Source organism: Micromys minutus (assembly GCF_963924665.1).
Source record: "Micromys minutus genome assembly, chromosome: 11".
NCBI lineage: Eukaryota > Metazoa > Chordata > Mammalia > Rodentia > Muridae > Micromys > Micromys minutus.
Genome location: NC_137980.1, coordinates 51,624,614 through 51,652,475, shown reverse-complemented (window position 1 = coordinate 51,652,475; position 27,862 = coordinate 51,624,614). Strand labels below are relative to the sequence as shown.

The following is a 27,862-nucleotide window of genomic DNA, read 5'->3' as shown; positions in this document are numbered from 1 at the left end:
GCTGGGCCTGGCTTTTATGTGGGTGCCAGGAATCTGGATCCACGCTTGTGCCACAAACACTTCACCAACTGAGCCACCTCTAACCCCTGCCTGACTCTTCCTCATGGAACTGGTGCTAATGGCACTCTGTATACTTACTGGTTTACTTTCTCAACCAGAATCTAGTTCCAGCAAGAATGAAACCTGTTTCCTTTGTCCGCTGCTGACTCTGCGGTGATGGCTGACACCCAAGGGTGTTTAACAAACCTGTCTTACCTGGAAGGCCACATGGATAAAGGGGACAACTAAAAGTTAAAAGCACACGTGGTGGGGGGCAACAAAGGAACAAACAGTGGTGACGTCACCTTTCCCAAAGATGCCAGGAAAGGAAGAGAGCTGCCTTGGTGTTTAGCTGTTCATCTAACAGCTGAGAAAAATAACCAGATTCATGGTTGTTTAGCACAAATCTTATTTAAGTGAAATCTTATCAAGAGTCCAGCATATAAAACCCAATAGCCAAAAGCAGATTTATTATTATAGTCTCAAAAAAATAAAAATTAAAAAAGTATCCAGTGGTTATGAGGAATCTAGGAAAACCTGGCCTAGCAGTGCCAGTTTAGAAGTGAAGGGCTGGCTAGGGCAGCTGAGAAGCGGGGCTCTCTGCCTGGCAGGCTGCTTCTCCCTGGGCTGGTTTTCAGATGAGGAAAGTGTGCCTGGCCCTGCTGGGGGCTCCCAGGGCCCTGAACTCACTGTCTTTCTCTGAGCTCTTGACCTGCTCTGTCTGAGAGAGTAGAGCTCCTTTATCAAATCCCCCACTTCCCACTTCTCTTCCTTCAGCCTCCGGCAACAGTGCAAGGCAGCAGGGTCAATGGGGTGAGCTTCAGTGTTGAAGATGTAGCCCCCAGCTCCCAGGATGCATTCCCCATGGGGGGTCATCACTGAGTCAAAAGTGGAGCCATTGTTGTGGATGAAGTTGTTTGGGTGGAACAGAAGGTAGAGGTATTTCACAGTCTCGGCCAGGAAGAAAGACTCCATGCGGTTGTCTAGCTTGTGATCCCGGAGGTCCTTGATCTGCCCCAGGATGGAAGAAGCGGAAAAGTCAGAGCAGAAACTCAATTTGGAAGTGAGGTCAGGCAGTCATCTTTATAAACTGCTCTGCCGCTAAACAGCTGAGGGCTTTGAGGTGAATCACTTCTCAGAGTTTCACTCCTGCCAAGCCAGCAGCACCTTTCACCTGAATCACCACAAACTTCCCACTGGACTTCCTGCTTCCATCTTCCCCCTAAGGTACACTTAACATTGTGGGTCAAACCTCTTCCTGCTTGGATGCGTTCCTTGCAGTTTTAGCCAAAAGCATCATCTCACCTGAGGGTCTTTGTGACTGTTTTTGGAACACAGATCTAAGGAAGTGAAGGAGCCAGCTAAGAGGCTGATGGGGAACAGAAGCCCCTCTGCCCCTCTGCCTCCGAACTCCCTGAAATCCCTGTGTCTCTACCCTTGTAGCCACTGTTCACATTAGACAGACAGGTGTAACTCATGCATGATGTACAGTGTGTAGCCCAAGAGTCGATATTATTAGTGAAGATTAGAATAAAGGAATCTGTGTTTGCCAACAGCTGTCAGTGGAAAGCGGGTAACTTGGCAAACTGCAACCAATGACACCTATGCAGTTTATGAATTTATTATTAAATAAATCTGACACAGTGCTCATGACAGTGACACACTACCCCTGACTTAAACCTTCCTTGATGAGCATCAGGTTTTCACTACTACAAATAACTAACTAGGGGGTCAGCCGTAAAAACATTTAAAAGTTCACAGGCAGAGATGAGTAGGATAATTTACTACAAATTACTTTTAGCTTCTCAGATTTACCAATACATCTCAGCAAAATTAATTCTCAGTGGACTTTTAGCTTGCACAATCCTGTGACTCAACCATGGATTCAAAGACCAAGTCAGATTTTCTTCCTGTTTGACAAAGACTGAGGGCTGTTCCCATCATGCACCTTGGGAGGCCTCCAGGAGGCCTTCTTCTCATGGAAATGAGCTCTGCCTTCCCAGTGGACTTCTTGCTTGGTTTTTCAGAGAACTGAACTCAATGGAAGCCAAAACAAACCACTGCTTTATTATCCTGTTCACTACAGGTCTTCTCTATCACAAAATGAGTCTAGCAGGGGTGCAGCTGGGCGGTAGAGCTTTTGCCAGCATACATCAGGCCCTAGGTTCAATCTTTAGCACCATGAAGAGGATAAAGGACCTATCTACACTTTATAAAATATTGTCACATTACAAAGTTTTGCAGAAATCTTGTTGTTTTATTTTGAAATCCACACCCAACACAAACTCTATAGACTCAGGAAAGCCCCAGCGTACTTTCTCTTACATCTGCCTTATGTGTAGGAAGTGTTTGTCTGTCTCCTGTTGGGGACTCTAAGGATGTCTGCTCTCTCTCAGAGCTGCTGGTGTGCTATTTCTCAAGTACAAATCAGATCGTGGCACTGCTTTGTTGTGGATCTCAGCCCAAGCCAACCCCAATCCCACTCTCTCCTGTGCCTGTCAAGGCTCTACACAATCCACCCCTGCCTTCTAAGAAGTTTCCTCAGTGTTCCCTCCCCACTCAGCTGTGCTGGCTAGCTTTCCATCTCCCACACGCATACATTTTCCTTATTTTTCCAAATATGTAAGCTCATGAGAGCAAGGGTCCTAGTCTGCCTGTGTCTCAAACTCATGGCCTAGAATAGTGCCTGGCACATGAAAGCCATATAGCAAATGCCCGAGGAACAGCGAACTGCTTATTAAGGTGCCATGTTGGAAATCAGTGCTATGGTACCCCCAAGATTTCCTCCTAAGACGTTGTAAAGTATATATCCTGACAGATGGAACACTGATGCAGGCAGAGGCAGGCCAAGGACTTAGGGTCTAATCTACCTAGGGAGCTAGGCCCCTGCCATTTGGAAAACTGACTGAACTATGAGAATACCAGTAACTACAATAATTGGGTTTCTAAAAATAAATTAACTTGTTTCTTTATATGTCTGACTGCCCTGGGAACCCCACACAATGGCCACCAGGCAAGATGCTCATCAGTCACCTAACATTCTTCTACTGTCTACTCACAGCTTACCCTAGCAATGACAAACTTTCAATCCCCTCCCATGCTCCCCTCTGGGTGTCCTGTATCTGCACCAGCTTTGTAAGAAGACAATTGGCTCTAAGTCTAGAGGCCCCCTCTGCAGAGTTCTTTCCCCGAATAAGGCCTGGACTATCTTGAGTCACTCTGCCTTTGCCTGTCTTTCCTCCTCGCTGACCTTTCACACTTCCACTAGACACATAGCCTTCAGCAAGCATCTCTGTCGTCTTTACAACCACTCCCTTCTGGTGTTAATGCTCCAACACTGCCAAACCATCACCATGGCTTCTGAGCGGCCAGAGGAGACTTCCTCTCCCTGGGCCCTAAAACACTTACCGTGGCAAATCCACACTCCACCTTGCTGATTTTCTCAATGGATTCCACGGCATCTCTCCCAAGTTCCAAGAGAGTGGGATCCCCTGTGGCACGGTAGAGGTACATTGCGCTCTCGATGAGCTCTGTAAAGCCGAGCAGAACCTTCTCAGTGACTGACAGGAGTGGCGTGGGGCCCACTCAGGGAAGGCAGCAGAAGACCCCTCCCCTCCATACCTGGTGGGACTACTTGGTGAGCTGCACAGCCTCTGAATCTATTATCAAGTGGGTCCTGACACCGTGGAAAGACTGAGTGGGCCCGTGCTTGCTCTTCAAAGCCAAGAAGCACAAGCCCTGATACTCAGTTTAGCAAAGCAGACCCCCATCCCCAGGAAGACAGGCGGCCAGGCTCTGGGACAGAGACGGCAGCAGAGGTTGTGGTCACAGTGTGTGTTGCCTCTTTAACCTTGGCACTGTACACAACTGTCTGACTGGCAACAATTCCCAGCAGCAAGGTGATAAGAACACCGTGGAACACAGTTTTAGGAAGGGGCATCTACCCATCATGTGCAAGGCCTGGGGGCGAGGGGGGAGATTCACAGCACCACAGGGAAAAAAGTAATTACAAGTTAGCTGGGCATAGTGGCACATGCCTAAAATCCCAGCACTTGGATAATGAGAACATGAAGATCAGGAGGAGTTCTAAATCACCCTCACACAGTGAGTCCAAGGCTAGCCTGGGCTATGTGAAACTACGAGAAGGTGTTCAAGATACTCTGAGGGTCCTATTCTACAGCCAGGGGCCACTTCCTAAGCTGCTGAATATGCCAAGAGGAAGGACCAAGGTGAGACTATTTACCATTAGTAAGTATACACACACACACGTATGTATACACATACATACTTATTGCTTTTAATACATAAAGAATCGTTATGTATAGCCTCCGTGGGCAGAAGTAAGAGAAAACTCATTATATCTTCTCTTTTTCTTCCACCCTTCCTTCTTCCCTCCCTTTCTTCCTTCTTCCCTCCCTCCCTCCTTTCCTTCCTTTCTAGTTGTTTTGAGACAGGGTTTCACTGTGTAGCCCTGGATGGCCTGGAACTCAGAGATGGGCCTATCTCTGCCTCCTCATGCCTGGATTACAGGCATATACCACTGCTGCCTTCTTTTTTTTATTTTCTACCTCACCTCTTCTCAAATGGAAGCTATCTCCTTCCTCCCCCAGCACCTCCTCTGGCCAGGCTGTCTCCCTGCTGGTGAACTCTGGCTCTCACCCATCCACCCATATGCTCATTTCTGTAGTGCCAGGGAGCACAGCCAGGGCGGTGCACAGGGGAGGCAGACCACCTACCACTGGGCTGTGGCCACTGACTCATCTACTCTTATTTTGGAGAACAGGTCTCTGGCTGTCTGGTGAGCCCTCATCCCACACTCTAGGGTCCGTTCCAGGGCAGGAGAACAGCAATGAAGAGACAGTGCTCTCCTGGGACACCTCCCTCTGCTGCCAGCAGCTGGCTGGCCCAAGGCCAACGTTTCCTTTTTGTTCACACAAGGGCCCAGGGTGTGAGCCAGGACTTTGCTGTATGTCTCCCCAGTCAACTCTGAAGGGCAGTCCAGGGAGGTGAAGGCCTATGGAGAACTTCGGGCTAGGTTCTGTAACGGTCATCAAAGACTCACACCGCAGTCCCACACACTGGCCAGCCTAGCTTCAGAACAGCACCTTATCACTCTCATCTGCCACTGTTCGGGAGAAGGAGGGGTGACTGGACTATTTCGCTCCTAGAATCCCTGGTTGCAATGTGTACTCCCATCTAATTCATTCCTGCCAGCTGGCCCTGCAAATAGAGCAGGTGGCCCCTGTTAGCAATGAGCTTCCTGACCTAGGCCAAGATTCGCAAACCACTGGCACCAATGACTGTATGGGGATTTCGGTTAGAAGACCTGTCTGAAGTCCCAATGCTGAAACTGCATCTGAACATTTGATATGTAGTTAAAACTCTGAGTTTTATCGTACCCCCTGGTAATGATGAATATGACCAATTTTTCCGAAGTTTTCGTTCTTCCTTTTTTTAAAAGAAAAAGGAACTGTATCTTTTAAAATATTTTTTATCTTATGTGCATTAGTGTTTTTTCAGCATGTATGTCTATGTGAGTGTGTTGGATCCCCTGGTCCTGGAGTTACAGGCAGTTGTGAGCTACTGTGTGAGCTGGGATTTGAACTCAGGTTCTCTGGAAGCGTAATCAGTGCTCTTGACCTGTGAGTCATCTCTCCAGCCCCATTAAGAGTTTTCTTTTAAGGTTTATGTATTTATTATATATAGGTACACTGTAGCTATCTTCAGACACACCAGAAGAGGGCATCAGATCTCATTACAAATGGTTGTGAGCCACCATGTGGTTGCTGAGAATTGAACTCAGGACCTTGGAAGAGCACTCAGTGTTCCTAACCCCTGAGCCATTTTTCCAGTCCAAGAGTTTTCTTAAGAAAACAAAACAACAACAACAACAAAAGAAAAATAATGCCATGTGTACTGGCTGGTTCTGTGTCAACTTGACACAAGCTGGAGTTATCACAGAGAAAGGAGCCTCAGTTGAGGAAATGCCTCCATGAGATCCAGCTGTAAGGCATTTTCTCAACTAGTGATCAAGGGGGAAGGGCCCATTGTGGGTGGTGCCATCCCTGGGCTGGTAGACCTGGGTTCTATAAGAAAGCAGGCTGAGCAGGTCAGGGGGAGCAAGCCAGTAAGTGACATCCCTCCATGGCCTCTGCATCAGCTCCTGCTTCCTGACCTGCTTGAGTTCCAGTCCTCTGATTGTGAACAGTGTGAGCTGAATAAACCATTCCCTCCCCAACTTGCTTCTTGGTCATGATGTTTTGTGCAGGAATAGAAATCCTGACTAAGACACCATGAGAACAAATGTCTGAGAAACACAGCAAACTGCAGTCCATGCAGAGTCCCTGTGTGTGACCTCTGACCCCTCTTTACCAGCATCACTATATTGGTCTCTCCACTCCCAAGCTCCTACATTCCCTGGGATGAGAGGAGGGAAGGAACGGGGCACAGAGCACAGAACAGTGGGAGGAAGTAGGAAGGCTGGTCTGTGGCTCACATGGAGTTCAGGTGGCAAGGGAGGATGTAGAGACTACCGTGCCCACACAACCATAATGTGGCCTGACCAACGCTGGGCCATGTGCCTACCTACTGACTAAGCTCGGCCTCTCCCTACTTCTTCCCTCCTTATAGAGGACAACAGAGCTGGCAAAGAACTTAAGAGAGTGTTCAGTTCAGTCTGTGGTCCTCTCCTTGATTCTGAACTGCCAAGGAAGAGACTCGATGGCCCAATGTTCTAACATCACAATCTGTAGAAGCGTACTTTACACGAACCATTGACAGAAGTGGCCTATTCCCAGGTCTCAGCCTGGCTGGTGTCTCTCTCTTCTCATATCTCCAAGTTTGAAAGAGCGTAAGACTTCGCTGGGAGACCTGCACTTAACAGCCTTGGGCAAGCCACTTCAACCCAGGAGAACTCAGTTTCCATGGCTAATAGGAAAACAATCGAGAGCTGTTAGAGAAGGAAGGACAGTAGCGTTGGGAGTACCTGTGAATGGTTAGGGCGTGAAGAACCAGAGCTGCAGGTTGGCCATGGACCAAAGACACTGCTTACCAGGTCGGAGTGGGTAGCCTTCTCGCTTCTCCACCGTGTATCCCTGAGGAATGTTGTAGAATTCTGGCAGCCCCCCAAACTGCTTCCATACAGTGTAGTAGTTGAGGAAGGTTCTCATGGCATTGTCAATATCCCCAATGAGGCTCTGTGGGAAAACAGTGGTTATCAGGTCAGCCGACTCAGGCAGAGTTCACAGGTAAAACTCACAGTCGGTCACTCAAGGAAAAGACAGAGCAAAGCCTTGGAAGCTGAAGGTGCTGACGTCAGAGCTGACGTTGACCACTGACTGTGGCCCTGAAACAATGAGCAAATGTCTCTGGGCCTTGTTTGTTAGACATAAAAGTCAGCACCTATCTGAAACCTTGTTGAGGATCTGAGATTACATGTAAGTCTCTGGACCTCATGGTCAGTGTCTGCTACTATCCGGCTGTTACCTTGGCCAGCTGATCCAAAATTCTACACACGGGGGAGAGACTGAGTATGTATGTTAAGACTCATGAGGATTCCACGCCTCCCACAGACAGCCATGGTTACTAGTGGGCTTTATAAACTTTCCAACTTTATGTAGATGTAAGGAAATGAGCGTGATGTTTTCCTACACTACAGCTTTTTTTACCATGTTGCTCTGCACTTTTCCTTATTCGTTCAATAATATATCTTACTTTTCTTCCTGTTTCTACGGCTGCAGTCTTCTGTCACCCGGACTGTAGTCGGATCCATTCTCTAAGTCCTCATTTGGCCTGTTTCCAGATTTTACCATCTCCTAAAACAGTTAATGCTGCAACAAATACTGCCTATATGTCACCTCAAGCATGTGAAAATGTTTCTGTGAGACAAATCTCCAGAAAGAGAATTTGTGGCTCAAAGGTTGTAAATTACTGTTAAGTCTATTTAAAGAATCCCCTTTTTTCATGTCTGTCTGTCTGTCTATCATCTATCTATCTCTTTTTTTCAGACAGAGTCTTACAATATGACTCTGTTTGCCCTGGAATACAATATGTAGACCAGGCTGACCTTGAACTCACAGAGATCTACTCACCCCTGCTTCCCAAGTACTGGAATTAAAGGTGTATGCCACCATAGCTGGGTCACTTGCCTATTTTTTTCTACTTAAGTATTAAAATATTACTCTAGTGGTTCACTGTAGTGCAACAGCAGCCTTTGTAACTGAGTTTCCTTGACTCTACGCATGCACACACTCCTGTGCATGTGTGTATAAACAAGGGCAGGCTGTCCGCTCCCACAGCCTCTTAAGTGTCTTTTAACACTTGGAGAGTAGAGGCAGGGGAATCAGAAGCTCAAGGTTACCATCCAATACACCATGAATTCAAGACCAGTGTGGGAGATGTTTGGTCCTGCCTCAAAACAAAAGCAAACAAAGGCATCTTTAGATTATAAAATATTTTGGTAGATGAAATATTTTGATATAAGTAGGGGTAGATTAGATGGGCTCTAAGATCCCTTCTAACTATAAATTGATCAGACTGTATCAGGGGGAAAAATCAGGATGGTGGGCAGAGCAGGCCATTATGTCAAGGAAGGAACTTGAAAGAAATGCCCAGTGGAAAAGCAGCTGTTGCCAGCAACCATTCCTATACAGCCTGGAGCCACACTGCGTGATGTTATACCCATAGCCAACTGGGACCTGGTCTCCAAGTGCTCCCTTTGGAAAGCCTGTCTAGCTTGCTTTGGTTCTACCTTCCACACTCTGCCCCAGCGTTACTCCAGCAACTAAAGTTCCTTATTTGAGGCATTAGAACAAGCTTGTATTATCATACCATAGAAAAACAATCACTCTCTGACAAGTCCTACCTGAAGACCAGGCCAGTAGGCCTCCAGGGACTGGAAGACCGGCATGGACACGGTCCCCTTGTACATCTGCACCCAGAGGTACCAGTCATCAAAGTGTGTGTAATTCCGGATGGCTTTGTTGTACTCTGCAGCACGGGGGAAAGAGACAATTGACACTGGTGACTGAGGAGACAAGCAAGCATGGACAAAGGAAGCATGCGCGTATACTCTGAAATGCCGTGCAGGACCCAGCCTTGAAGCAAACCAGGAGACATAAAGGTGACCACACTAGAAAGAGACATGGGTTCAAAACCCCAGGCTCAAACTCTTAACTCTTCTTTTTTCATATGACAGCTATGACCTGGGGCAAACTTTTCCCTCACTAGCCTCAGGTTATTTTATGTTAAATTAGGATAGTATTTGGTACCAACAAGAAAAAAAAATCTCCCCACATGGAGCTGACAGTCAGTGGGAGGCTGAGGTGACATTTTCCCTCTGGAATGTGAGTTCAGGAGGAATTTAGTTTTGTGTTCACTGCAGAATCCCCATCACTAGGACAGTGCATAATAAATATACATAATAAATGTAATCTGGAAGAACCAAATGCAGACATCAATTCATAAGCTATACCAAAAATAAGAATTAAACAGCCATGCTCACAGCTTGGCACAGTGGTTGGCCTGTCAATGGTATCCAGTAAATATGCACAAATAAATCAATAGTGGCTATGATAACTACCACTGTGTGCTTGACAAGCCTGCATGAGGATTATTACTAGTGTCTGTTGGCCTGAAAGGTCAATATGTCTACTCACCAGGTAGATGTGAACTACTACATATAAAGGACTGGAATACTGAGAATTTTGGTTTCTTAAAAGAAGGCACAGAAATGTTACAGAAACATGTTTGTGTTCTGACCCCAGGTGTGGGATGTGGAGCTGCTCTCCCAAAGAAAGTTTGCTCTGTGCTCTAGCAGGAGTGTGATTTTGCCAGCAGCAGATGGTTTCTGCAGGTGTATGGTACTTGGAATTCTGAGGACTCTTGAAAGGGTGTAAATGTTAGGGTGCTGAGAGGAGCGTAGCCACTGCAGCTCCGCAGCTCCTGCTGCTGCTGCTGCTGCTGCTGCCAGTTGCTGTTGTTTTGTTTTTGTGGTTTGTCAAGTAGTCGTGTGTCAAGAAACAAGAAGACGGAATTGGATATCCTGACAGTAAAGATCAAACTTGCCCCAAGAAACTCAACACCCCCTTGTCTGCAGAAACTAGTTTAACGATATTAACATCCCCTTCCCCCTCTACCTTTCTTTCTCTCCTTCCTAGTGTTGGGGGTTGGAAGGGTAGAATGGGAGTGGAGAAGGTTAGTAGAAAAAGGAACCCAGAAAATAGCCAAAAGTCCAGCTACAGACTGGAAAAAAAAAAACAAAACGAGTAAGGAACAGGGCAGATGCCAAAGGCTCAGTACTCTGAGGAGACACAGACTGCCAGGCAGGACATGTAAGCTAAACTCTGGAGGGGGGATGGAACTTAGATACATAAAGACAGGCCAGAAGAAGCAAGCACCATGTGAAGTGGCCAACGGGTAAGGAATCCAGACCACAGTCAGGGAAAACAGGATCTCCAGCAGCTCCTGAAGGTTGTTATGCAAGGGTTCCCCCTTCCATGCTGCAGAGAAGCTCATTAAGACACAGGTCAGAAAAGAAGTGAGACAACAGGGTGTTCTAAGGGGAGTTAAAGCAATGGGGAAGCTCAGAAGGCTCAGGAAGAAAACAACTTTGAGGCTTCAGGAAGTCCCTGAAATCAACCACATACACTGGGCCCCTCCCTCAGCAAGAATATATAAGCTACAAGGGCCACCTAGAGATTTTCTCTGGCTAAATGAGCTGCCCAGCTGTCTTTGAGTCATTTCTGCTCCTGTCAATAAACCCTCACTATATAACCCTAATAAAACTCACTGTTCACCAAGATGGATCTTGGTGGTATCCATATGTCACTGGTTCCCTATCTGGGACGAGGAGGTAATTGTTCTTGTCTCCTCAGGAACAGTGTCACACAACAGAGATAGAGGTGGGACGATAAAGAGTTTAAGGTTATCCTTAGCTACAAAGAATCTGAGTCAAGTCTAGGCTACATGAGACTCTGACTCAAAACCAGAAACAAATAAGTAAATAAAACAAAGAGGACAAAACTTAGACCAAACAAAACCATAAGACAGGAAAGAACTATGAAGAGGCACAGTGTGTGTCAGGAGCCTCCGATGGCTCTGAATGCAACACGGGTAGGTTCTGTAGGGACTTGGCAGTGACCTGACACAAACAGTAAAGCAGTCAACAGAAGAGTCATGGAAAAAGCCCCCTTACCCTGCCCCCTTTACCTAGAAACATGGCCATGAGCTTCTTGTCCTGAAGAAGGATGGCTCCCTTTACCAGGTACTCAAAATAGGAATCCACACCAGCCCCGATGCCTGCGTCCTGGGCCACCCATTTGCCAGTGAGCACATCGATGTGATTGCCAACCTAAGAGAGAAACACAATTCTTAGGCAGGACATACTTAGTACTCTGACTGCCCAGTAAGATGCCAGGCAGGCCCCTCAGTACTTCTTTAAGACATGCACCGATGGAGGAGGACACAGGGTACCACAGCTATCCTTCCTGCCATCTCTACTGGGGAGACGCAGCTCGTGCACATTTGAAAGGGATTTCTTAGCACACTAGACAAAAATGAGAAAGAAAGAATGGCCTAAAGTATTTGCTCTTGCTTAGAGAGAGTGTAGCTGAGAGATGAGAACTTGTTTCTAGAATCTGACTCAGGCTCAAGGCAAGTGTCTAAAAGTCCAAAAGAGATGGGCATGAAGCTCGGCAGCAGAGTGTCTGTTTAACATTTGCAAGACCCTGGTTTAATCCCCAGTATAAAAAAAGTCAGAAGCAAAACAGTTTACACACGCACGCACAAACAAACTCAGGAAAGACCTAGTAAGCTGACAGAGAAGTTGCTTCTATGGGAAAGAATTCAGCAGCTGGAGGCTGGGATTAGAGGGGATTCCACCAGTGGCACTGGGTACATTTTGTGTGTGCTTTAGCCTTTGAATCCCATGACCATAAAGCCTTTTAAAAGTAAATGTTTAAAGGTTTTTCCATACAACTTGGACTCTCCTGGAAGCCTCACTTTAGCTGGTTTACAATCAACGGAAAAGACACAGCTAAGCATTCTGTCTTAGTTCAGGATGCCTCGTCTAGAAAGACAGAAAGACATTCATTTGGAAGGTGAGTTCCCGGAAATACCAGAATGGGAGGAAGGGAAAGGGAAATAGGCAAGGGGAGTGATCCAACAGGCTTCTACTGGAGGTCACGGGAGGCAAATGTGATGGGATCTGGAAACTGATACAGAAGATGCCCCTCAGAGTGAGCTACCACAGACACCAGAGTGTCAGTCACTAGTGAAGAACTGCTCGTGGGACGTGGGACGTAGGACTTCCAGCCAAAACAAAGCAGAATAAGGTCTCCCACCTTTCTACCCAGAGTGCACAGGGATGTACAGAAAAGAGGGGTCCAGACAGGGCACCATCTGAGTCCACCATAGTTCCAAGGCTGCAGCAAAGCTTGCCTGCAGTGGACTAAGGATGTTACCGTGGGCCTCCAGAGGGCATCTGAAGGAATTTTATGATTCCTCAGACATGCCGGAAACTCGACATACAAGCACTTTCAAACACAAGGAGGAGTTATAGTGACTCAGCATAGTCTTTAATACAATGGCATCAGCTGGACTATCTGAGGATCAGAGAGGTTGAACACCTTGAAGCAGGGCCAAGGCTTAAGTCAAGCACTGAACAGAACCCAGTGTTACTGTCCTAATTGATGTTAGTGTCACTGCCTTATCCCGAGTAGGGTTTGAAATTAGCTTTGAGGGTTAGCTGGCCCAAGATGTGTTAAACTTCTATTTATTAATAGGAACTGAAGGGAAAATGAAGTCCTCAGGTCAAATATGCTTGGGAAAGAGATTCCTTTACCATTGCATTTAGTAACTTTTATTCTGTTCAAGTTCTTCATGACTCTAAAAAAAGAAAAAGTAAAAAACAAAACAAAGGGCTGGAGAGATGGCTCAGCAGTTAAGAGCAATGGCTGCTTTTCCAAAGGTCCTGAGTTCAATTCCCAGCAACCACATGGTGGCTCACAACCATCTACAATGGGGTCGGTGCCTTCTCTGGTGTGTCTGAAGTCAACAATAGTGTATTCAAATATATAAAAACAAATAAATCTTAAAAAAAAAAAAAAAAAAAAAAAAAACAAAAAAAAAAAACAAAAAACCGGCACCCCCCTCAAAAAAAATCCCAATACCATATGCAAGAAGCCCCTAATATAACTCTTCTGGAATCATTTTCTTCCCCCACAGAACAGCCATTTAACATCTCTCAGCAGGAGTATTTTAGGAAACACAGTTCTGCAGTGGCCAATAGTCACTAAGGGCCAGGTGAACTGATAATCTATGGTCAGTGAGTCAGGGGTGTGAAGCGTATGACTCCTTCCTAGAATTAAGAAAGCTCACAGCGTAACAGAGCCCTGCTCCCTCCAAGGATGAGACATCAGCCTCTCTTCCTTCCTGTGCTCTCCAGTCTTATGTCACCTTCACACAGCTAGAGTCATTTTGGAGGACAGAACCTCAGCTGAAGACATGGCCCGGGCAGACTGGCCTCTGAGCAAACCTGTGGTACATCTTCATGACAGGAGACTGATGGAGAAGGTCTCACTGTGGGCAGTGGAACCCTTGGGCTGGTGGTCCTGGGTGCTCTAAGAAAGCCAGCTGAGCAAGCCATAGGTAGCAAAGCCAGTGATCAGCACTCCCCCATGGCCTCTAAATCAGTTTCTGCCTCAAATTCCTGCCCTGACTTCCCTGGATGATAGACTAAAAGAGGAAATAAACCTGTTCCACACCAGCTGTTTTTGGTCATGGTGTTTTATCACTACAACAGAAATCCCTAAGACAGCTTCTGTGCAAAATGTAAATGCAGGCTCAGTCTACTTTTGGTACCCTGGACCACACCTACAATCACTGTAAAATTCCCTTGGATGACCTCATTCCTTAGACCTCTGGGTCTATAAATGGGGGACACAGAAGCCTTGGCTTACACAAGAAAGGCAAGAGCTGACCTACCAGCCCAATATCTGACCGGCTCTCCCAGAGGCGCATCAGGGCCACTCTGGCCACATCTTCAAACACAGGGTCACCAGTGAGGCTGCTCAGAGTAGCAAATTCCACAATGAAGGTCCCAATCCCTGCTGTACAGGTAACAGGGGTCTCTCCAGGGTTCACGCCATGAAGCAGGTTCACAGTTCCATAGGGCATGCCCGTGGGGGTCTGAAATGCTAAACCGTCAGAAACTTATGACTCCAGGTAGAAGAGAGAGATGGGCAGTTTGATGACAGACCCCAAGCTTCAGGCCTCAGTCAGCCCTTCTTTCGTTTTTTTCCTGGGTGACTGGTTGTGTCTGAGTCTCACTGCAAGGCCCTGAACTGTCTGACCCAGATGCTGTCAGACAAACACTGCGCTGTGTCACCTTGGGTCCCACTGTGGTGACGAGAGCTGGAAAGAGCTGGGCTCCCAGATGCCACACTCCACACTTCATATTAGCCAGCCCAATTTTTTATTTTACTACTTTATTTCCATACCATGCCTTCCAAAGCCAGAAGGGTAGCTGAGTGCGAAGCAGGCGAGATTTATGCTTTAGGCAGAAGTGGGGCCACACTGGAAGTTACTCAGAGACTCTCACCAAATGAAACAGATTTGTAGAAGTCAATTTTAAATTCCTGATTCAAATAAAAGTTCAGGGACAAAATTATTTTAAAAATAAAATCTAAAAATAGGAAACAAACCAAGCCACTGATACAATACAACCCCTACTTACAGGTAGGGGGCATCATGCCAGTAACAAGTGACTCAGCTAAAGGTCACGTAGGAGAGTCATACAGAGAAGGGATTGGAAATGCCTGCTCTGACCAATCCCTTCAATCCAGCCCAGTGCTCTGCCCATCCTACCCCATGTCCAGGGAAGAACTTGACAATGAGCCCAAGACAGAGATTTCCTCTCCAGGTCCAGAGGCCAACAATGTCAGGGCAGTCTATACGTCACCAAATTGTAAACTAAGTTGTCAAAACTTGGGAGTGCTATAAGCACCAGGCACTTTGCTAGAGGAATGGAACCTGCTTTCTGGCTCCAGGCAGGCAAGGAGAAAGAGGCATAAGCAAGAAAGGCTAAAGGGAATATTTTAGGAACAGGCAGGAAGTATTAAAGGAAGGGTCTGAAAATCCTCTGCAACCCACAGACACGATACACTGGTGCTGCCTTTCTAATTACTCAATATGAACTTTAGAATATGTATATTACTGCAAATAATGTTTAAATGGGAAAAATACAAGGGGCAACAAGGCTGTTTTCTCCACAGATGAGTCACATGGCACATGTTTGTGATGTTTGTGAGGAGATATGGGCCACAGCTGTGAGCCATGGGCTATGAGACCTGAACCCAGCTCACCCTCTTGCCTCGGCCTTCCCCAGGGCTAAGAGGTGGCCAAGGAGCTACCAGAGTGCATGCAGTAGCAGCCACGTGTCTGGGTGTGAGATCCCTAGACTTCTACCACACCCAGACGGGAACACAGTGTCCAGCTAATGCTGCCGAGCTCGGATAAAAACAGCGAGGCTTGGCTTGAAGTCTGAACTAATCCCTCTCATCTGGTTGCCCAAGCATCTTCTCCTGTCTAATCTAAGGATTAGCCTTCTGAAAGGCACATCTAGCAGGTAAGAATTATGGACAGCAGAGAAACTGAGCCATGGAGCATGAGAGTGATATGGTCCAGATGCTGGGTGGCAGAGGAAAGCCTAGAACCCACAGCTCCCAGTGTTTGGACCAAAGCTATTCCCAAGGGTCCTCTTACCCTAGCAGCATGTGGCCTGGGAGGGGCAAGAGGGCTCAGTGACAACAAATGCAAGGACCATGACCCGGCAAGCGTTAGTAACATCAGCTTAGCTGTCCTGAGCCAACACCCTCAGCAGGCCCTTACAATGCTTAGGACTCTTCTGACTTCTACAGAGAAAACCTTCTGATTTTTATTGTGGATGGTTGCTAAAGCAGCAGAAATGAGGTTTAAAAAAGGAATCAGGGAAAAATCTCAGCACTGCCATCTTTACTTCTAGCAAGAGAAGATTAGAGCCAGATGCTCTAATCTGTACCTGTCAGCTCAGCTCTGGAGACAGAGCCCTGTCTATACAATAAGTTACAGGCCAGCCAGAGCTACATACTGAGTCCGCCCCTGTCCCCCATCTTTGCCTGGCTCTTACCTGGGAGGAGTTTTCGGGCTGCTTCCTCCGCCATCCTGAGGAGAGGTCCAGAACAAGGCCATCCCGCTTCCACCTCCACACCAGCCTTCTTTGACAAGAGATGAGCAGAAAGGAGTCCTCCTACCACTGAAGATGGCAGAGACACAGGGGTCAGGGCCTTAGGGACCAGTTTTTCTCTTATGCAAACTAGAACTGTGCCTCGATAGGAAACAGCTAATGAAAATACCATATCTACCCAGCAAGAGTGATATACACCTCTAATCCTAGCACTTGAAGGGTAGACAAAGTTTGAAGCTATAGTTGAAGGATGTAGTGCGATCCTGCCTTAAAAAAACAAACGATTATATAGTCGTCTCAAGTGCTATGCAGGCTGGAGAAAAGTGTGACTAGACTTTACCCAGCAAAGAACCCTAAATGCTGCAGCACTGACCTATCCACCAAGATATGTATACTGGTACAACAGTGGCATGAGACTCATGGAGTAACCAACCACTTTCTGATTAGGTTTGAGGCCTGGTCCACAGGAGGAAATTTATGTCTTGGTAAGGTAAACCTGATCAAAAGCCCATGGTGAGGGAGGTCACAGGTTCCTAGAGGGGAACCTACTGTTGATGGGTTACTATACAGGCACGTCCTCAAACACCTTCCAAATATTTATTTTTATACTCACAGGTTAGTGTTGCAGAAAGGAGCTCTCTGAAAGTAGTCAGTATTGTAGCATTCCACTCATTCTCCATACAGAGACCAAGTTCGTAACTGGTCAAATGCTGAGAGTAAGAGGGCTGCTCTGTCAGCCCTCGACAGAGCATCTGTGCACACTCACTCGACAGAGCATCTGTACACACTCACTCGACAGAGCATCTGTGCACACTCACTCGACAGAGCATCTGTGCACACTCACTCAACAGAGCATCTGTGTCACACTCACTCGACAGAGCATCTGTATACACTCACTCGACAGAGCATCTGTGTCACACTCACTCGACAGAGCATCTGTATACACTCACTCGACAGAGCATCTGTGTCACACTCACTCGACAGAGCATCTGTGCACACTCACTCGACAGAGCATCTGTGCACACTCACTCGACAGAGCATCTGTGCACACTCACTCGACAGAGCATCTGTGCACACTCACTCGACAGAGCATCTGTGCACACTCACTCGACAGAGCATCTGTGCACACTCACTCGACAGAGCATCTGTATACACTCACTCGACAGAGCATCTGTGCACACTCACTCGACAGAGCATCTGTGCACACTCACTCGACAGAGCATCTGTGTCACACTCACTCGACAGATAATCTGTGCACACTCACTCGACAGAGCATCTGTGTCACACTCACTCAACAGAGCATCTGTGCACACTCACTCGACAGAGCATCCGTGTCACACTCACTCGACAGAGCATCTGTATACACTCAGGGCTCGGAAGAGATGTGGAGTGAATTCAGGAGGAAGGGAATAAAGGAGTGCTGGGAATGACATGACAGCTATGGTCACCTGCACAGTACCAGGCTCGTAAGCACTCCAACACGAATGGGACAGGAGCTCTTGAGGCTCCAGCCCTACCTGAGCAACCACTGGCAACTGATGGCTCTGAGGGTTAGGGAATCATTTTCCTCAGCACTTTGGCCGCTGGTAAGTTGCCTCTGCTCGAGTAGGTGACCACAAAACTATGTGTGGGCAGCATGAACTAGACATGAAGGTTGGTGGAGGAAGTACTGGGGGCAGGTTCTGCAGGGAGTGAGAAGAGGGATTGAGTTGGACATGACCAAGGTACAGTATATACATCTATTAAATTTTCAAAGAATAAATGTTTAAAGGGTGTAGATTGTCCGGAAGCTGTTTGTATTTTAACGTTAATTCCACTTCCCCAAGAAGGACTGCCCACTGAGAACTCAAGGGTGACTTCACCAGAACCTTCCCATTTTAATTAGTAAAATAAAGGAAAGTCAGTGACTGGGTGGGGCGAGGGAGAGAGGAGAGGTCAGAGGAGGTCAGAGGACGAGTTGGTGGAGGTCGTGGCAAGATGGAGGCTCCCAAGGACCAGCTAGACCCAGGTGATATTGATTGGCGTTAAATAGCTGTGAACATTAAAGATTTTATAGGTCTAGTATCTTATATAGAAGGGCAGTTTGTATCTTTGTATCTATTTGATGTAATCTTGGATTTGTTGTGTAGAGGGTTTGTGGATTGAGAGTTGAACACATAAACCTGAATGAAAAGCTACTGGGCTGTAGAGCTGTATTTATTTGGGATTTTGGGGTAGAGAACTACCCCAGGACAGAGGCAGAGAACCGACAGTAGAAAACCACCAGGAAAGGGAGTTCACTGGGCCGGTAAAGAGATAAGCCATTATTTTTGTTAAATATTTACTGCAACAATAGGGCCATCAAGATGGCTCAGTGAATTAAGGCACCTGCTGCCAAGCCTGCTGACCAGAGTTCCATCCCCAGGATCCACATGGTGGAAGGAGAGAACTGATCCCCCCAAGTTGTTCTCTGTCCTTCAGGTATATGCTGTCTTTGTGTTCACTCACACCATACAATAAATAAGTAAATGTAATACACCTTAAAACATTAAAATACTAAAGCAATGGTTCTCAGCCCTTCTAAGGCTGTGACCCTTTCGTATAATTCCTCATGCTGTGCTGACCCCCAACCATAAAATTATTTTTGTTGCTACTTCATAATTGTAATTTCGCTACCCTATGAGTTGTGACATAATTTTTTTTCTGATGGTCTTAGACAACCCCTGTGAAAGCGCGCCATTCAACCCCTAAGGGGTCTGGACCCACAGGTTAATTACCACTGTTCTAAAACAAACAATAAAGTCACCTTTTAACTCTACCTTCTTGATAACATTAACAGTGTCTTTCCCTTGGTGGGTCACAAGAACAGTGATCACCTTTTGAAGTCCCCAATACAGACCAAGGTCTAGGTGCTGCTGTCCCATCTGCGGATATGAATGTTAAGGTTCAGAGAAGCAAACTAACTTGCCCTGGGTCCCCTATCTGACAGCTGGTGAGACAGCCTGTTCAATTCTAAAGCTCTGCTCCCTTCAGCTGGTCACTCTTCTGTCACCATGTCAGGGATGAGAAGGCGCTTGTCACTGCCCACATCTTACCTTTTATTTTGATTTATCACACAATATTCAGGATGTATAAAAGAGACAGAGATTCCGTGACTGGAAATATGGCTAACTAGATACCAGGAAGTGTCCTCTAACAAAAATAGCCTGTGACCTTGAGCTCTGGGTTTCCCTTCTTTCTGCCTAAGAGGAACTGAAACAGAGAGGGACTGGGCCAAACCAGTGTGATAGACAAGAAAGAGAGAATATCCTTAGCAGAGGCTATGCATGCAGAGATAACATTTCCCAAAGACCAAAACGATGAGACAAAGACATTTTCATGTAAACGAAACCTAAGAAAGTCTGCCTAGAACATAGCCACACAAAGGAAAATTCTAAAGTTCTTTAGAGAAAAGGTGGACCACACATAAGACCTGAGACACCGAAGCACAAGAAGGTGGTAGGTAACAGGGCTGGGGACTTGACTCAGTTTGCACAGTGCTTGCCCTGTAAGTATGAAGACCCGGATCCCATCATAGAAAGAGTGTGAAGGTGCACGCTTACAAGCCCAGTGCTGAGGAAGCTCACTGGCCTGTCAGCCAAGCACAGTCAGCAAGGTCCAGGTTCCAGTGAGAGGCTGTCTCAGAGAAGCAGACGCACAGCTCCTAGTGAGTATCACAGGGAGCTGACCTCTGGCTATACACACGCATGCACCCTTGCACGGACACACATGCATGGAAGGTGCTAAATGCGTGAGTAAGCCTGAAGTTCAACGGTGAAGAACCAAATGTGGAACAGCAGCCCACGTGTCAAGATGGTCTTCAAGGCACGTCTGCCATTTAGGAAGAGAATAGAAATTTCTCCCCATTTCTAGACTTCGGTACGGTGCTTGTTCTATTTGTTAAGGAAACTATCTTAGACGATATCGTATATAACTGTAACATTAATCAAAGGAAAACGGGAGCTGGGTGCGGCAGTTCATGCCTATGACCTCAGCACTCTCAGGCTGAGGCAAAAGCATGACTTTTGAGAACTACATACTAAGCAGCAATCTGGCCTTGGCAACAGTGTGGAGACCACGTCTCTCAAAAACAAAAACCCAAAAACAAACAAACAACAAAAAAGTAGGCTGTGGTGTCGCACACCTTTAGACCCTAGCAGAGGAGGCAGAGATAGCAGATATTTGAGTTTGAACTGTGTGTAGGCCACACAGACAGTTCAAAAACCAAAGAAAAAGAAAAAAAACAATAGAAGAAAATAGAGCAAATCAAAACACATGCCCATCATCCCACAAAGGTCTCCTGGTACAGTAACCTCCAAGAAGGCAGTTATACCTTTCTTCTTCAAACACCAAATGTTATTTTCCCCGGATGCAGCAGTGCTGTCAGTCACTAGTTTGGAGCCAGTGCCATGGAAAGAGGACTCTCGAAGACCTTGACAACCATTCTGGTTGGGACAACTCCAATCTCCTCTCCTACAGACCCTAAAAAGTGCTCCTCACCTCGGATGTTGGTTTCAAACACAGATGCATTCACGTCGATGTCAAAGTCCACGTTGTCCTGGAGAACCTCCACCACTCTTTGGAATTCAGAGGTATTCCCCAAAATCTGGAATGAAAGAAAACCCTGACCATGTGGCTCCTCTGGGCACGGAGACAGGTCAGATGCTGGTGAGACCCTCGCTTTCCAGCTTCTCTGTCCTGGACTCAGTTACACTGAGCCAGCAACCACGCAGAAACTCAGCCTGCACAATTTCCTGACACCCGTTTTAATGGATCCCACATAAACAAAGGGGGACCAGAAGTGGACGGCAGTTGCTTCTACCTCACTGTCCTTTCCACTTCATGAAATACAGAACCAGCTGCCTCCCAGTCTTCTCTCTCCCAAAGTCTCCTACCACAGAGGCCAAGAGCCCTGACACCATCTTCCTCAGCCTCCTTTTCTGTGAGAAGTCACAGTGTCACGGTAACTCTGATCCTTGTGAAGCACACCTTTGGGGACAAGTCTTTTCCAGATAGCAGATGTGGCTAGCGTGGTTTGTACTCTGCCCCTGCTTTTCTGCCTTGGAGGCGAAAGCCCAACAATGAGACTAGGAAATGACAAACAGCCTAAGTCTCCGATGGCACAGTTGAGTAGCTGACTCACTGCTAAAGGGAAAAGAAATTACCTTTTGGCTTTTTCCTTTTTGAAAACTTTATTTGTGGGTTTAAGTGTTTTGCCCTTCACACTCACACTTCCTGCTCTTGGAGGTCAGAAGTGTGTGGGGTAAGGTGGGATAGATGTCCTCAAACTGGAGTTACAGATGGCTGTAACCACATGGGATCCAAACTTAGGTCCGGTGCAAGAGCAACAGTTCTCTTAACCGCTGAGCCATCTCTCCAGCTCCCAAACTAAATGCTTAAAGAAAGAGTCTGCATTTTCATGTAGCTTTGTGGCTCTTATCCATTTGAGGTTGACAGAAATTGAACCCATGGCTGCATGCATAAAGGCAAATGGCCTATCAACTAAACCATATCCCTTCCTTTCTTTTACTTGGGAAAATAAATCTGGTTAAATCTAGCCAAATGCTAGATATATATGTGTGTGCCTACATATATACATGTCTATACACATCTGCATTGTATATGAATATACATACATGAAAGAAGAGAGAATATAGGAAAAGGGGAGAGAGAAGAAGAGAGGGAGGGAGGGAGAGTCAGAACAAACTTGCTTGTTTGAGTGTTCTCATACAGCCCAGGCTGGCCTCGAACTCACGATGTAAGGCAAGAATGGCCTTGGACTGCTGTGTTCCTGACTCTAGCTTTCAAGTGCTGGGTTTACACCTAACTTGACACAGAATATTAATTTTTCTCTGCTAATATCATCCCAAATTTCCCTTGAATACGCTTCCTCCCAGAGAGTCCTGTAATTCAGGACCCCATGTCCCCAGCTATGGAGTGGGTTCCCCACTGGGAAAGTTTGGGAATGTATATGTGATCCAAGCCTGATCAATGAAGACTCACTCCTTGGATTAAGGGGAAGGGTGATTCTTTGAGCATACTGTTGCTTAAACTGGGGAGTAGTTGGAAGGCAACTGGCTGACCTGCCTTTATTAAGACTGAGAACACAGCAGCCAAGAAGGTAAAAGGTGAGAGGGGATGAAGGGGTCTCCTACTGACGTCATCTGTCTGCTGGACCGGGTCTGAGGCCAGCCTTGACCTGGACTTTTGAGTTATCTGATCAGTAAGTTTGTCTTCTTGCCTCAGTCAGCTAAATCAAACGAGGCTCTGCAATTTGCAGCCCAGACAATTCCTGACTATCCCAACATTCAGGTTTCTCTAGGACCTGGAGCCAGCCTACCTCTGTCCTGTCTCTCATTACACGCCTTCCTCTAGCCCACCTGCATCGGTAGTAAAACTGTGCCCAGTATTCTCCAATTTCCTGTTTCCTCCACCAGAAGCCACTCCCCCCTACGTCTTCCGTTTATAACTCCATCCCTTGGCATGTCACCTACTCTAGGAAGCCTCTGATGCTTTCTTCAACCTTTTCTTCTTTTAAAAACCCCTATGAACTTTATCCATACCACTGTTAGGGTCTCCCGTTTCTTTCCACACGGAGACAAAACAAAAAGCCTTCACAACGGGAGAGGCGCTGCTCATCCTTGTCTTTCCTCGGACTGCCGGACACAGCTGAGGAAGCGACTACTTGACAAATGTGGCTGAATGAGAGCACAATCTTACACAGCAGTCGGTGATCTCAAAGCAGACATTTCATCACTTCCTGTGCTGAAATTTCATCACTGACCGATCACAACACAGCGAAAAGGAGCGTGCACCTCCAGACCCCAATACCCGAGTCACTGGTCCCCTTCCCTCTCACCTCAGCACACTGGCCTCCTTTGTGCTTGCTCGCTTTGCTCTCCTACCACAAAGCCTCCATTACCTGGCCTACAATACCCTGCTACCATCGCTTTCTCGGTCACCGCCAGCTTCTCCTTCCAATTCCATCTCCAGTTACACACCACGGCCTCAGAGTTCTCCAACATCCTCAGCTAGGTCAGATCACTGTTTGTTTGTTTGGGAGACTTTTTTTTTTTTTTTTTTTTTTTGAGAGTTTCTTTTGTATAACTCTGGCTATCCTGGAACTCACTCCATAGACCAGGCTAGCCTGGAACTCAGAGATCAGCCTGCCTCTGCCTCTGCCTCCTGAGTGCCAGGAGTAAAGGCACAAACCAGATCAATTTTGGTTAGAACCTTGGCAACATAGAGCTCTGGCTTCAATTTGTAGTTATCATCTTTTCTGGCTATTCTTTGATCCTGGTGCTAACATCTCAAACTCCAGACAAGAAGAGGCCATTTCTGTTTGAACCTACCATTTTGACTTCAAGGTTTAGCACCACGCTTGGTACATAGTTGTCCTCAATAAATATTTGATAGATTGATAAATAGATAAAAAAAATATACAAACCAACATTAAACAAAAACTATAAGCCAAACCATATGTATGTAGTATTCATAGTCACATAAATATTATAGATGTATAAAAATGAGGAGTGGCCAGGCATGGTGGTAAATGTATAATTCAGCGCTTGGGAGGCTGAGGCAAGAGGATTGCCGAGTTTGAGGTCTGCCTGGCTAAACAACAAAACCCTGGATGGGGGTAAGCAGAACAGACACATGAAATTGTTTAAACCCGAGTTCTATCTTTCTAGGCACTTCATTTCTTCCTAAAAATCACATTTCTCATCTATAAGAAGGGACAAAAAAATAACAAAATAATGAAACCAGGAGATAGATAATGCATGTGCTGTGATTTGAATAAGAAGCAATCATGACAAGCCGTGTGGAAGCCTAGGTAGCATTACTTTGAGAAGTTATGGAAACCTTATCAAATAGAGGAAGTAAATTAGGAGTGGGGGGGGCGCAACGTGGGGTGGGCATCTTGTCCTTGGCCCACTCCTGTCTCCCGATCTCTGTTTCCTATCTACCATGAGACAAAGAGGCATCTCTGCCCCATTATTGCCCAAGCACATGGGGTGAGCAATCATGTACTGAGGCCTCTGGAACAGTGAGCCAAAATACATTCTTCCTCCTTTTAAGAGGTTCTCTCGTGTGGTCACAGCGATGGTAAGAACTGACTAATATAACCTGTAAAGGACTTAGCACACGCCACACACATGACACAGTGACTGGTTTTGCTATTATCCTTTTGCCATTTAACATGGTTAGCTAGAATATAAGCTTTTGAAAAGGATGGTGTCACCGTCTGGAACTCTTTCACCGAGCTATGCATGTCTACCACAGGGCTTCTGTAAACATTTGCTCAACCAATGAACCTGTGCAATTGGTTTCTTTTGGAACTTGGCATTCTCTCCTATGCAGTTGGATAACCAGAGCCTGGTGGCTCAGAATCATGAGATAAAAGATTCCAGGGGAAGAATTTACTTTTTACCCACAGACAAGCTATCAAAAGAGGAAGGATGTTGGTTGGGCAATAATAGGGAGGGAAACAAAGAGATGGGATACTCACCAGCAAGGTGTCCAGGGCATCAATTAAGGTCAGAGAAAAACTGTAAAAAGACAAAGTCCCACTGCTTCATAAGAACATCAAACACCAGCTTCACAACTGCGCAGATCTAAATGAGACACAGCAGCATCCCTATCGATCCCACTTACAGATACAACAGAGGAACCAGAGGGAAACGCAAGAGTCCCTTGACTGCCTGGTGTAGCTCAACCATAATTAACATTTCACCTGTGCTTCCTGGCATTCTTCCCTACTATAGAGGCAGCGCAGAATTACAGCATGCTTAGAGATGGGGAATGCTCAGGGCTATGTTACTTGTAACATCAAAAGGCTAGAAATTACCAGTTGCTCACAAGTTGAAGAGTGATGGACAAACCGATACAGACAAGTACAAATGCATGACATTATTAAGGTTATCCGGAGTTCTGTGTACTGATGAGTCGATCATGGTGTTAAGTGGAAAAACAGTGTTTGATGTAAGCCACATACACGTTTTCATCTGCGTTACACAGTGGCGGGGGAGGGGGCCTGGACAGACAGCTCAGTGATTAAGAGCGCTTACTGCTTTTACAGAGGACCTGGGTTTGGTTCCCAGCAGCAATGTGGGGGTTTGTAGCTGCTGGCAACTTCAGTTCCAGGGACTCTAGCCAGGAGCCTCTACAGGCTCCTGCCCACATAAGGTGCGCCTAAATTCATCCAAAGCAAACACGCGTACCATTTTTTTTAAAATTTTAAAAGCCATACTGACAGAAAGCAAATGTGCTGCTGTTAGGGCCAGTAACCGCAAAGGAATGATATATAAAGCGCACTTGGAAACTTTTTAGGGTAAAGAAGTATTCTATCTGCTACTGTGATAGTGATCACTATGTATTTTAAGTGGGGTATTTTATTCGTGGAAACTATACCTTTAATAAGATGATATTTTACAAAGATACACAGTAGCCTGCAATCCCAGCACTGGTGAGGTTGATTTAAAAGGACTGAGAGTTTAAAACCAGTCTGGGCTACATAGCAAGATCCTATCTCAATAAACAAATAATACATATACACACCTGTGTAATCGTATAAACTGGGAACGTTCTAGAATGATACACAGGACAGGTCCTAGTTCTAAGGAATGACATACTTTGCAAGCAGGATTCTATCCTGCCTCAATTATCCATTTGTTTGCATTCATTTCTCGTTCCAACAAAAAAATAAATAAATAAAACCTGGCACACATTCTTAGCTTCCTTGCCTAGCCCTTGGCATCAGTGGGCAGGCTATCATGTATAAATAAGATGAGGATAAGGCAGGAGTGATGGCGAACACCTGCAACCCAGCACAGGGGGGGGGGGGGGTGAGGGGGGTGGAAGCAGGAGCATCACAAGTGCAAGGTCATTTTTAGCTATGTACAAGTCTGAGGCCAGCCTGGGCTACGTGAGACCTATCTCAAACAAACAAGCAAAGAACTCGGGGGCTGGAGATTGCTCAGCGGTTGAGAGCATTGGGTGCTCATCTAGCACCTTCGTGGCAGCTCACAACCGTCTGTAGCTTCATTTCCAGCGGATCTGACACCCTCACCTGTCTATAGATACAGGCAAACTGCCAGTGTACACCAAATAAATAAATAAATCTTAAACAAAACAAAAAAAGAACAACTTGGGATTACAGCGCTGATGTCAGTTTTGGCTAATGCAACGATTCTTCACTCCGCTCAGTTTTTAGTCCAGTGAAAATGAAAAAGTGATATGGTAACACAAGAATTTCTAAAACAAAACGAATCAGGTGACTTGTATGTATAGAGGAGAGAGGTGTTGGTATGAAAACAGAAGTATCTTTCAGTTGTCACCAACTACAAAGAGTACACCAACTACAAACTATGGGGAGAGTAACATTCCTCCTAGACCTGTGTGCCCACCTATAAAATAAAGGAGTTGAGTTTCCTGACTCTTGGGAGTTTTTTCAAAATATTCTGTGACTCCAGAAATGTCCCTAAATCCTCATATGTGGTGCCTGTTCCTGCTGAGGTGAGCCCAGAGGGCTAGCCTGCCAGGTTAACTCAAGACTTCTTTGTACTGTGAAAGCTGTGTAGATTCTGACAGTGCTCGTTTGGGTTGAACGGGTTGAATCAGCTCTAGTGGGAAACTTTCGGGATTCAGTGAGACCATGAAGCCACCAACCCTCCTACGACCCCAGCCAACCCCCTTGGCCCTCAAGCTCGCTCTACCTGCCCCAGGTGTCGTGCCCATCACAGGTGAGAGGTCTCAGCTCATCGTAGGGAAAGGCATTTTCCAGGTAACTGTCGTAGGCGTGGTAGAACATGGCCTTGACTCGCTCCCTGGTGCGAGGGATGAGAAATAAGGTAGGGGGGCCAGAACACAAAATCAGGCGGGAGAAAGGACCAGACACAGGACGGAGAATGGGAACCACCAAATGATTTCTGCCAAGGACCCAGCAGCGGGACCAGAGCATGTCAGGGTGGGGATCCTAGGGTGGAGGGAAGGGAAGGGTCCCGGTGGGCGCTTGCCAGTCCCCAGCCGTGGAGAGCGGGAGCCTGGCCCCCTTCACCTGTAGTGGGCGGGGTCGGGCGCGGTGCCGTCGGGGCCTGGCGCACCATGGTGCGGGGGCAGCAGCACGCACACGAGGCCGAGCGGGATGAGCAGCCGGAAAGGCATAGAGCTCGTATCCTGTCAGTGCCGCCGCAGCAGCTGCAGCCACCGCCACCAGCTCATCCTCCCAGCCGCGGCTGGTTCTTCCGGGGATACGCACCACGACGCCTGCGCGTTGGGCAATAAGCCACTCACTTCCTGACTACAAAGCCCAGGATGCAATGGGCAGTGGAACCTAGGCAAAGGAGCATCTCGGGATTTCTAGCCTACAGAGAAGAGTTCAACGTGTCTTAAAGACAGTGGCTACTGTGGCGACTGTTAGTGATGTTTTCACAATCCCAGTTTCCGTTCGTTGAGCCCTTACGGTGTAGTAAAGCGTCAGGAGCACTTTACAGGCGCTATCTCATTTAGTTGTTTTTTTCCAAATACCTTTTAAAAGAGGGGCTATCAGGGACTCAAGATTTGAGCATATGGATGAAAATGTTC

General features: G+C 46.6%; 1 protein-coding gene across 1 annotated transcript; it reads right to left on the bottom strand.

Moving 5' to 3' along the window:
* Positions 1 to 528: 528 nt before the first annotated feature.
* On the bottom strand, positions 529 to 27,500 carry EDEM2 (ER degradation enhancing alpha-mannosidase like protein 2). The gene is made up of 11 exons (XM_080925677.1): positions 27,336 to 27,500; positions 26,995 to 27,105; positions 24,789 to 24,828; positions 20,780 to 20,885; positions 16,205 to 16,330; positions 14,023 to 14,234; positions 11,248 to 11,389; positions 8,903 to 9,027; positions 7,091 to 7,235; positions 3,448 to 3,569; positions 529 to 1,050 (listed from the first exon to the last, which is right to left on the bottom strand). Exons 1-11 carry the CDS (start codon positions 27,440 to 27,442, stop codon positions 556 to 558), a joined length of 1,731 nt encoding a protein of 576 aa, XP_080781803.1. The 5' UTR covers positions 27,443 to 27,500; the 3' UTR covers positions 529 to 555.
* Between the last annotated feature and the right edge of the window lie 362 nt (positions 27,501 to 27,862).